This window comes from Fulmarus glacialis, unplaced genomic scaffold, assembly GCF_000690835.1.
Source record: "Fulmarus glacialis isolate BGI_N327 unplaced genomic scaffold, ASM69083v1 scaffold33926, whole genome shotgun sequence".
Lineage (NCBI taxonomy): Eukaryota > Metazoa > Chordata > Aves > Procellariiformes > Procellariidae > Fulmarus > Fulmarus glacialis.
Window position 1 is genome coordinate 31,049 of NW_009218147.1, and position 12,510 is coordinate 43,558.

A 12,510-nucleotide genomic window follows, 5' to 3' on the forward strand; every position below is an offset into this window, starting at 1 on the left:
CTCTGTCAATAAACTAAAGAGAAACTAAGCTTACAAATTTCTAGCAAATATACAGAAGAAAATCACTTAAGTACTTACTCAGCACTTTCCTAAGTAACGCAGAGCTAGTTAGGAAACAAAATTTCCTAAGTAACAGAAATTTTCCTGTTACTTAGGAAAATGCAGTTTCCTAAGTAACACTGCATTACTCAGGAAAGTGCTGAAGAGTCAAAAAAGAAAATGAAGCAGGCTGTAACTTTATCTTCTCTATTTCTTTTATCAATCCCTAGAAGGAAAGACAGCCTAACCGAACGCTTAAGTAATATAATACAGTAAAATGGAAGAGCCAGTATCTTAATATTAAAAAAAAATGCAGGAATGTTACATATCTGTCATAACACCCAGAGAAAAAACACTTTTTTTCAGCACACAGAAAAAACACTTTTTCATCACAGGCATCTACAACAGCAACCCATCTCACACTAAGATACAAGCTTAACACTAATGAAAAAGAAAAACAGCGTTTGTTGTTACTGATAAGTAACAGCTCATACTGGTAAGTTTCTATGCTAGGGTTTTCTCTGGACAAAGGCAGCGGGCCAAAGTGTCTCACACCCAAGAGGTGAGCAGGGACACATTGCTTATAACCTCAGATTTCAAATAAATAAAGATAGGTAGAAGTTAGACTAGGAAAATGCAGTGGAATTTTCAACTCATATTTCAACCAGTCATAGCTAACATATGTCTGTTTGCCGGGGAAAAAAGTGCATTAATATGCTACTACATAACCTCTGAGTGTGCAGTGTTGCAAACAATGCCCTTCAGGTTCTCAGAAATCCCATTATTAGTATCACCAGTTGTCTGTCACATACAAGTGGCAGCAAAGTTAAATTGATCCAAGGCATCTGCTAAGCTCATTACAGTCACTGCCTCATATCTCTCTAAAGCACAATACCGCAGAAGGATGCTTAAATTTCTATGGGAATTCATGGTTAGCAGTGCTTTAATACCTAATTTGATTCAAGTTTGGCTTAATTATTTATCAAAACCTACACATTACCACGGTTAACAGCAGTACGTATCTCACTTAAGGAAATAGGTCCAAGTAAGAAGCCTATTATTTTGTCCTCAGTTTGAGCAGAAAGTCAGTACTCCTCAGCCTTAAACTGTTCACACTCGATCCATCGGAGCGTTTACTAATTTGTTCTCCTTTTTCACCTCACCCTATTTTATTTTACACCAATTATAGCATGTACTCAATACATATATACTTCTCCGTAACCTGTATTCAAGCAGTGTAGTTCATGCACATATACCAATCAGAACAAACATGTACACACTACCTCATTATTCCTGAGATGATTATGTACAGTGCCAATTCCCAGTTGGGCCTGGGTAGCGCTTCTGCACACGTTGCTAACATGTGATATGGAAGGGATGCATTCAAGATAAATATGAATTCAGAGCCTCCCGCAGTGATGAATTTTAATTCACGTATGACTCTGGAAGCAGTGAAATCAGGTGTAAACCTGAAAACAAAGTAAAGCACGTTAGAAGATTTCATATGAACAACACGAAAGTTTGAGGTAATTTATATTATTCATAAATAATAAAAAAAAGCCCCACTAAACACAAGCTCCACCAGTTACTGCCATGACTGGCATCCCAATCAAACATTTATAACAAGTAGCCCTAGTAGTGCGACTAGTAATCATCCACACAATTAGTCTAAAAATACTTATGAGTATCCTTCAAATACCTCAAACTATGAATACAGTAAAAAATTAACAGCAACTCTAAGTAAGAAATGGAACCGACCATTATGCGAGTGTCCTGGTTTTGGCTGGGATAGAGTTAATTTTCATCCCAGTAGCTGGTATAGTGCTGTGTTTTGGATTTAGTATGAGAAGAATGTTGGTAACACAGGGATGTTTTAGTTGTTGCTAAGTAGTGCTTACAATAGTCAAGGACTTTTCAGCTTCCCATGCTCTGCCAGGTGCACAAGAAGCTGGGAGGGAGCATAGCCAGGACAGCTGACCCAGCTGGCCAATGGGGTATTCCATACCATATGACATCATGCTCAGTATATAATCTGGGGGGAGTTGGTCAGGGGGCAGCGATTGCTGCTCAGGGACAGGCTGAGCATCGGTCAGCGGGTGGTGAGCAATTGCATCGTGCATCACTTATTTTGTAAATTCTATCATTATCACTATTATTATTTTCCCTTCCTTTTCCATTCTATTAAACTGTCTTTATCTCACTCCATGAATTTTACTTTTTTTTTAATTCTCTCTCCCATCCCACTGGGGGTGGGGGAAGTGAGTGAGTGACTGTGCGGTGTTTGGCTGCCTGCTGGGTTAAAGCACAACAGCAAGCTATAAAGTTTTTAAACACTTCACCTTTAAGTCACAACTGCCTGCCTTTTCAAAAACATCACCACTATGTTCCCATCTCATCACAAACTAAGATTGTTGCAGAAACACTAGTGAAGTTTCACTGCCTGCAGTATCTTGTACATTCTCTTGCAGAACAGATGCATCTTCTGAACTTTTTAGATACCATATTCTGAATAGTTGTATTTAAATCCAAACAGTTTTAAAAAGATCAGTTTTTGCTGCAGATATCTTTTACAATAAAAATTGACAGAATTAAACAACCATTATCATTACGGCAACAGGCAAAAAATTCAAGACTAAAATGCTGTGCATAATGATAATAATCCTTAGACTAAAGGCTCTTTTCTACATACTGCAATGCACCAAAACCATATGTAAATCTAGACCTCCTGTGCATTCACAACCCAAATGAAGGAAATGTGTAAAAAACCATATAGTAACACTATTCCAACTAAGTTATACTTACTGGATAGTAATAAAAGTAATACTATAGTCAGTCATGAAAACTTGAAATTATTTAAAAAATCAAATAGTGTTTGCAAGAAGACAGAAAAATTTCATGTTTTATGTTGTATTAAAAAAAACCCAAAACACTCAAAGCTTAAGTAAAAAAACTGAGAATTTAACCAACAGGGTTTTCCTCCAAAACAGAATTAGGTATACAGAATTCCTAATGCAAAACTCCATTTAGATGTAAGAAAAAACACTTACAATATGACAATGTCTTTAGAGGCATTGGCACTTAGTGCAAACTCATGACAGTTAACTACTTTAAATCCATATCCTTCACATGTATAGCCACTGATTTCCATAGTTTTCACATTAATCTGCAGCTGCCCTGTATTTTCCACTTTAAATGTTCTTCTCAGTGTGAAATTCGGTTCTTTGTATTTCATTTCTAGAAACAAACAGCAGAAAGTGGTTAGTGTTATGCTAAACAGATATCCTTCACTATATTCATATTCTACAGTAGAAGAGGGTTCTGTCAGTATTATAGCAGGAAAGGGGACTAGTGAGGCCCGGGGAAATCTTTACATAACCTGCAGAAACAGATCTCTGAAGCCAGATTCTCATCACTGTCGAGGTAGGGCACTTGTACAATTCCAGAGCATTAACTCATCAGGGAAAAACCACAAACCCCCAAACCTCTGACAGCACTGCTGCCTCACAAAAAAATCATCTAAGCTGTAGAGTTCTTTGATGTACTGCTTAGTGTTGTGGTATTCTGTGAAAAGTCCCAGCATCAGGAGAATTACAGCTTATTTTTTTGCATCTTAAAAATAAAATCCGTGGCTGAGCTACACATACCTTATCAGCCAAAAAAAAAAAAAAAAAAAAATCACTAAACCACAACATGTAAGAGGTAATGACTAAGCTTTACTTGAAGTTTTCTTACTCATCCCTCAAAAAAAGCAGTATAATTTCAGATAATAATTAACATGGCACCTTACAAATATGTCTGGAAATCTGCAAAGTAACAAAGCAGATTTAATACCAGATACAACTAAACCTCTTTTACCAGTTCCTTTGGTAATACAGGTACTCTTAGCTCTCCTCTCGGAAGCAAGCCTGGGGCCACAGAGCAGAAAACCTCTGACCCCAGAGTAGAATCTGGCTGGGATTTAATTTTCATCAGGGAACATACCCTACCTTTCTCCCTGTTGGCTATGTGCATACAGATTCTGAAGGTGTGAGGAAAAAAAAAATATACAGAAAGTTGCATCTGTGATCCAATTTGACTTAAGTTTAGAAATTAGAGATTATCCTAGTAAATACACTAGGATCTTCACCTCCTCTATCTTGAATTTTAGTGGATGAAGGGCTTTTGTTTCATCTTTCCTAACTTTCACATTAAAACGGAAAAGGTAAAATATTTCATTTTCTCCCTAAATGAAGAAGCAATTTTATTGCTCCTTGTATTTAAAGGAATTAAATTTCTGGGGCACTAGAATAGGGGGAAAAAAAGTTTCCACACATTTCAAGTTGTACACATAAAATGTAATTACTTTTCTGTTCAGCATAGCAGCTCAAGTAGTACTCACTTTCTGAACAGTCTTTTAATAATGCTTCTGTGATTTTAAAGCGTAAAGAACTTCCTGCACCAGGAGGTTTGCCTGCAACCTTCAAGCTCTCAGTCGTTCCTTGTCCTTGTACCATTATGGCATCTATTACAGTCAAATTATTTCTGTGTACAAAGAAAAAGGGGAAACATTCATAAAAGCATTAAGCGGGATATTGCTCCAGCAAGCTTCTCTACAGACTATGAAGTTATATCCCAAATCTGGAGGACAGAAATATAAGTAGTTCCATAGATAATTCCCTACAATATGGAAGTAAATAGCGAGGGTCTCAAACATAGTGTTTGCAAGACAAAAACCTAAGAAATCACAACATAATGTGTAAATAAAAAACCCAATGACGTACTAGTTAAAGTTTATATTTCATCAACATATTAATGTACCACACCTGATACAAAAGTGAAAGTTATTCAAACAGAGCTCTATACTAGAAAGACTGAACTTGCATTGCAGCTTGATCTTGCAAATGGCATCTATAACTAGAGTCCCTACTTTCAAGATAGTGTAGTACATATTTAAGAATTCAATTCTCCAAGTATTGGTGGATGAAAAGCTAGACATGAGCCAGCAACGTGCACTCGCAGCCCAGAAGGCCAACCATAGCCTGGGCTGCATCAAAAGCAGCGTGGCCAGCAGGTCGAGGGAGGTGATTCTGTCCCTCTACTCTGCTCTGGTGAGACCCCACCTGGAGCACTACGTCCAGCTCTGGGGCCCTCAGCACAGGAAAGACATGGACCTGCTGGAGCGGGTCCAGAGGAGGGCCACGAAAATGATCAGGAGGATGGAATGCCTCTCCTATGAGGAAAAGCTGAGAGAGTTGGGGTTGTTCAGCCTGGACAAGAGAAGGCTTCAGGGAGACCTTATTGCGGCCTATTAATACTTAAAGGGGGCTTATTAAGAAAGATGGCAGCAAACTTTTTAGCAGGGCCTGTTGTGATAGGACAAGGGGGAATGGTTTTAAACTAAAAGAGGGTAGATTCAGACTAGATGTAAGGAAGAAATTTTTTACAATGAGGGTGGTGAAACACTGGAAGAGGATGCCCAGAGAGTTGGTAGATGCCCCATCCCTGGAAACATTCAAGGTCAGGTTGGACGGGGCTCATAGCAACCTGATCTAGTTGAAGACGTCCCAGCTCATTGCAGGGGGGTTGGACAAGATGACCTTTGAAAGTCCCTTCCAACCCAAACTATTCTGTGATTCTATGATAACAGTATATTTATATTAGAAAGTACTGAATACAGTTTAACTACTGTAAAACATATCACAATTACATTTAAATTAAATCTTTCTCCAGACACATATGATTCTACAGTTATTCTTTTAAAAGTGATAGTTTCTTACTGACAGCTGATCACAAGTATGATCTTATATATAAAAAAAAAAATCAGAAAAAATTCACACTCATTTCGGAAATATCTATCATACCTGATAACAATTAATGATGAAACAGTTTTATTAAGAACTGGAGTGAACTTTACTTTGACAGACTTTCTCTCACCAGGTTTTAATATTAGGCTTAAAACTGAATGACGAGCCAGGCCCTTTGTAAGTCCTACAGTGCTCTGTAGTGGCTGGACCTTAAGAGAGTGGGGAAACAAAGAAACACTTTTAAAAATAGGAAATTTTTAAACATATTTGATAGAAATGATATTATTTTAGCTAGAAAATTGGTCTTGTCATAAAGAAGTATACTACCCAGTGACGTACACTGTTTTTTTTTAACCAGAAAGTCTGATAGCACAGGAATTTCCCTACTTAGGAAAACATCTGTGTTTATTAAGAAGCAGAAGAACACAGCAAGACAGAACTGAACTAAACTACACCCATGTAGATTCATAAAGCTCCAGTAGAAGAAAGAGTTCAGAAGTTCTTAAATATATATTTTAAACACTAAATTAGCATTAAGCTATTATCTATCCTCAAAATTTTCCACTGTTAAAACATTTTTAGAATATATAAAAGGGAAAAAGCAAACTTAAAATAGAAGAACTATTGAAAAAAGTGTATTTTGCTAAGTTTGCCTTTAGATACTGTGCAAGAATCGAACTGCTAATCTAAAACAAACTGCAAATGGAGGGGAAAAGGCGTATATATTGGATGAGAAAAGAAAGTGTTCAGGATGTGGCATGCTCTACATGAAAAAGCACACACTTACAGTTGTCCACAAAACTCGAATCATTTAAAATAAAGAACAAAGCAATGGAAAACTCAATACTTAACTAATTTTAGAACTAGCAACCACTATACTGAAGAAAATAATCCTGTATCAGTAAGAGAAAGAATAAATGCAGTTTTCCTGTAACTTCCACAATCCTATCACAATGTAAGCATACAGAAAAAGCGACATTTTAACTGTTACATTTGAAGAAAATACTACTTTTCCCAATTCCCTGAAAATACCCAACAGAAGCATTGCATTTTTCACACATACTAATACCTAAACTCGAAGACACGTAGGACTGAACTCTTATTAAAACACTAAAATATCTAAATCTAAAAATCTAAAGAACATATTGAAATACTTACGCAATTTCTGAAGACCTGGAACTCTAGAGTCCTCAGATCGAAATTAGTTGGCTTACTCAAATTAAACCTGAAACAGACATGCAATTTTTTTTCTCCCCCCAGATCATGGAAGATAATGACACACTTTTATTTATGGATTTTAGCACAAATCAAGAACTTATGATAGGACTCGAACAATATGCAGCTGAAAGGATCATTTAATTTTTCTTATTTCCCCCCCTCACACATCAAGTTAAGGAAGGAACGTAAACATCATTTTAGCTTAGCAAAAAATACAGATGTGCGTTCAATGGCAATCAGCCCAGATTCAGTTCTCAACTGGCCTAACGATTCAAATTCTAGAAGTGGCCAACACTGTAACTACTAACACAGCTGCCAAATACTGCATGCATTTTTTGTAAAATGCATTTTGCTGTAGAGTGAGAATGCCCTAAGTACCCTGAAACAATACTTACCGTTCTAACATTTTCTCAACAAAGGTGGATGGGTTAGAATACAGAGCTACAGGAAGGAACTGAATATACACAGGAACGTCAGCTGGATTTTCTAGAAAAAATTCTTCTTCCTATTCAGAAACACAATTTTTTAAAAGTTTACATTAGGATTAATGTAATTAGAAATACTTATTAAAATGCAGTCCCTACAAAATGGTACTATCAACAAAATAACTTACTGATGAACTGTTTGTATTGGTAAGAGGGAAGCTTAGATGGCGTGGTGAACTAAGTATGGAAGGCCAGGCCATTTCTGCTGTAATTTTTAACCGGACATCCTTCTGAAGATCTGTGTCTACTTCAAATACAGCGTTCAGTCTGGAGAAACAGTTATAAAACTTACTTTACAGCAGTAAAATAGGAAAAGCCTAGAAAAAGCAGAGGGCTTAAAAGCACCCTGAAAACAACATTCGTTTGAGAAATAGCACGGTACATTATATTTACATGCAATTAAAAAAACCCATTGAGCTCTGCCCACATGTATTGCTATTAAAAAGCACAACGGAAACCACCAAAACATGCTATAGGAGACCAACCCAAGGATTCCAAAGATGTTCTCTATTAAGTATTGTTGTCAACATCCATCCATTCCAAGTTCTGTTATGCCCTATTTATGGATAAAGGTGAGCAGAAAAATGCGGTAGGACTTATGCATTGCATCACAAATCTTTTGGTATTTGCATTTCTCTTAAATCACTGTTCTCTGGCCAGTGAGACACAAATTTTGTCTTTCATTAGGAAGTGCCTACCTCTTACTATTGCAGAAACAAATTTTGAGAATATAGCTGAGATTCAGATTAGTAAGAAAAATAACTCAAAATATATTTGATGATTTGCAAAGGTATAAACAGTAGAAAGGAAAAATATCAGTTCAACTACAGTCGGTTTCCAATACAACATCCAGACATCTGCTGTCCAGAAAACATTGTGCCTGCACATGTGTAATGCACAGTAAATCTGTACGTATACTCTAGCTGCAATGGATACATGGAGTATGTGCCTATACTCCCATCTAACAAATCTAAAGCAATCTGAACTAGTCACACTTGGTGCCAGCTACTATTTCCATCAGTGAATGAAGTTCTTTGCTACAGACTGCAACAGACTTCATTCCTGTTCTCCTACAAGCTCACCACCATGAGCTGAAACAAGACTAACAGTATTGAGTTCTCCAGTCAGCAAAACAGCTGAAATGCTAGACTTCAAACCTAGAGAAGTATTTTGGAGAGACTCCAAATGCCCAAGTCAGAACCCCTCTATATTCAGAAGGAGCAGTTTCTTGTTTGCTGAATGCTACCTTGGATAGCTGGTTAATTTTAACTCTCTTCAAAAGCATTACATATTCTAGATTATATATAATATTAAATAATATTAAAGCTTTGTATATTCTAGCTAGAACTGCTACTTATTCAGAAGTAGTTTTTAATAGAATTTTCCTTTACTGTATTCTTACTGTAAGTGATAGGACATTCTTGGAAGTTACCGGTGTGGCTAAATAGAGGATTCTGTTTAGATCAAATTTGTTCAAAAGTTACTAATATATCAGCATTATACAAAAAAAGTGATAAAAGAGGTATGCTTTTGTTACTTTATTTAGCTACATACAGTTATTTTGTTTCTCCACAAACAAGCCTACCTTTTTTGAAATGGTGGTCTGGATGCTATCATCACAAAAGACACATGCATTTGCTGTTAATGCTAACTTAAGCCTCTTGGAGATTAAATCACTTTATGTATGAGACAGCAGATGTTTAAAAGGTATACAGCAGCCTACAGAGTTTGACTTTTTCTAAATATTAAATAGCAATCATTAATCACCTTCTATTTAGCATATCTCAAGGAAAAATACCAGACGATTTGATAATTCACTGAAATGCATTAATCTCAGAATAGTAGCAATAGAAAGCCTTACGAAATCTTCGAGGGATATTGAGGTTACTACTTTAAAACAGATTAAGCAGGGATACTGCACAAACAGTATAATATGTTTTCAGAAATTTTTGCTGAGTAGAGACTGCCTTGCTGTTGCCATCTTTTCAAGAACTGCAGCATACTCCAGTGAATAGTAACTTTCAGTGTTGTGTTTGACTTGAGGAAATTATTACTGTTTTTTAACTTTTAAAATGTTCTCTTTAAAGGTTTTGCGGAGAAGCCCAAGTAACTCCTCCTTGGCCCCCTCTCAAAGAGCACTGCAATATTAAGACACCTTGTATTTTATAAGAGCACACATAACACACAATTATCTAGTGATTTAAGGCCTGAGAAAGTAACAGGGATAAAATACTTACCTATGGCTTGAGTTTTCTTTTATTTCTGTCCATTCTTTGAATAAGTTCTCATGCAAATCCCAGTCAGAATCCCATGCATCTTCTTGCATTGCTATACTGTGCTGAACTTTAGATTCCGCTTTAAGAAATAACGTGGTTTTTTAAACTCTTCATGTAATATCATTGCTTAAGGAGAAAACTTCTTTTTTTTAAGGATTTTCATTATGAAGTTGAACGTTACTTACATTTAGATAGAAAAGGCAATCCTACATAACAATGATCTCCGCATTGTAAACCAGGATCAAAATAAATATTTGCAATCTGCAAAACAGGTAAGAGCAGATCAATTAAGAAACAACACAGTAAATCTAACGACCAAAGAAAAAAGAACAAAGATTTCTGATGACCACAGAAACTTAACATATGCTATACATACAGACAGAACTTGTAAACATGTAGAAATAAGGCATAAACAAACCTTTGATTTTTTTCCTGGCTCTAAATCTTCTTTATTGCTTCTTAGCCTCTTATAATAAAACCTTACGTCTTCTGACAGGGAGCGTATGTGTTGTATTTTCACTTTCTGAGAAAAGGAGTTCATAATGTTCAGGCTCTGGTGAACTAGTTTCCCCTAAAGAAAAGAAAGGGTGAAAAAAGTCTGCAGGATATGAATTTTCCCTAGCATATGTATTTATTTATGCAGGCTGGCAAAGACCACAGCAGAGCTGAAATGTTAAATTCAGATTTTGAACTATGCTATCGTAAAAAAATGCCACTTGTAACACTTCAAGGTAAGTTTCCATGAAGTTGTATTCTTTTCTCCATCTGCTTCCAAACACAGTTCATCCCTCTTTCATAATTAAGTACACCTTAAGTGTCTTGAAGACCTAGGACAACAGTTCTGCTTAATTAAATCATGTTAAAAAAGTACCAGAGGAGGAAAGGCAAGAGAAAACTTCAGTTTTCTGAGCCTCCTATTACAAAAGGGAAACAAGTTTCTTGTAAGAGATCTAGTACATAGTTGCTAGTAATTAGAAATATCCTGAAAGGAACAGTAGAGTGAAGCTGCAGATTACAAACACTAGGTGACAGAGGGCATTTAAAAACATAGGTACAACCCTCCTTCCCACTCCGAATGAAATGAAGACACCAGGCACTAAAATTACAACATTTAAAAAGAAAACAGTGCAAGTTTTTTCCCCACACCTTTACACCCTGCCTCCTCTTCTGAGCCAAACATTATTTTACCTTTTAAGCATAGAACATGTAGTTTGTTTGTCACAGCCAGAATCATTACAATGCTCAAGCTCTCCCCCTGCCTTCACTTGTAAATTAGTGATTCTGTGGCCATGTTTTTCACCTTATCTCAAAACCCAACCTTGATAAGTATAGAGTAAAATAGTACAAATAAAAAACAGAACAAAAAAGCGCAGCTCAGGACTCTAAGATTTCAGATTTACATAAAATAAATGAATACAGGAAAATTTAAATACCCAAGACTATCTTCTAAAGAACATGACTAGAGGTTTTCATGTTCCCCTTAAATCGATACTTCCAGCTTTTCAAAAATTTCTCTAAGGTAAGGACTGAAGTGGAGAGATGGGAGACATGCACTTTTGCAGGCTCAAAATTTGACTCGGACCTCAGGAAATAGTCACATACTATAACAGTCTCAATAGTAGCAACTGCAGAGAGAAAGAAACTACAAGAATAAATCTCTAAACAGTATAATCCTGTTAAACTGAATAGGAGGTATGTCTAAGCTTCATCTATGGAATCCTAAGAGTAACTAACTGCCATCAATTGGACAAGATAAAGGTTTGTTAAACTCTGTAGAACAAATGAACAGTATTTTACTAAGATCCTTATGCAGCATGTAGGCATGAAACAACAGATAAGGGAAGAAGACTTTACCCATCAGTAATAAGAAAAACAGAAAAATGCTATTTAGCATACAGGTCCTCAAAGATGTGCTTTGATCAGGGAAGAGTTAAGAGGTGGCACTGTGAGCTAAAAATGCCATTATGAAGCAGAAGTCAACAGAGCTAAGATTAAGACACTGATCTTTACAAGGCCTGTATACACCGTTAGTGTGTTGCTGACAAACTTCAACAGAATACCAGAAGTCAGACTTAGGTGCAAATACACTAAAATTATAAACAGACAGCACTGGGAACTAGGCAGCTGCAGGAGAATTACATCCTAGGTATGAACTGAAAAGCAAGTGTTACCAAAATTGTAGTGCCTAGTTATTCCTGGATGCTATAACTGTCAAATTTCTCTACCAAACACTGAAACAAGAAGAACTGATGCTCTTTTAGGCTTATTTTCATAAGTAATGGAGGCATTACAGAACAACCAGATGCAAGAGTATCATGAATTCAGTGATCACAAGCTTAGTTTGAAATGAATCCAAGAAAATGGAAAAGTAAGTCTGCTGTCAATGTTCTCAAATATCAAAAGAACTAAGTGATCAACTAACAGAAGTAGTAAATGAAGCTGACTGCTTTGAAAAGCTTGGGGCTTGAACACAGAAAATAGTCTAGAATCTTGTCAAAGGTGATAACTGTATCTGAATCTATAGTCCCAAACAAAATGCAGGAGCCCAAAGGTCCCCTGAATGAATAATTACGTGAAAACCTTACTAGAAAAGACCATGAAGCCAATAAAAATCACAGCAGTCCGGGGATGAAAAAGAATGATGACAGCAAGGAAGCTATGCCTTAGAGGCTGAGAAACACAGGTGCTACAAGAAGTAGTACCTGCCAA

The 12,510-nt window shown here is 36.5% G+C and overlaps 1 protein-coding gene across 1 annotated transcript in view; it reads right to left on the reverse strand.

Moving 5' to 3' along the window:
• The window catches only part of TMEM131 (transmembrane protein 131), an 83,327-nt gene that overhangs the window by 19,856 nt on the left and 50,961 nt on the right, over nucleotides 1–12,510 (reverse strand). Inside the window, 10 exon segments of the mRNA XM_009579949.1 lie at nucleotides 1,323–1,508; nucleotides 3,087–3,273; nucleotides 4,418–4,560; nucleotides 5,880–6,031; nucleotides 6,981–7,047; nucleotides 7,436–7,545; nucleotides 7,654–7,792; nucleotides 9,763–9,880; nucleotides 9,987–10,062; nucleotides 10,220–10,372. Coding sequence (XP_009578244.1) covers nucleotides 1,323–1,508; nucleotides 3,087–3,273; nucleotides 4,418–4,560; nucleotides 5,880–6,031; nucleotides 6,981–7,047; nucleotides 7,436–7,545; nucleotides 7,654–7,792; nucleotides 9,763–9,880; nucleotides 9,987–10,062; nucleotides 10,220–10,372 — 1,331 coding nt within the window.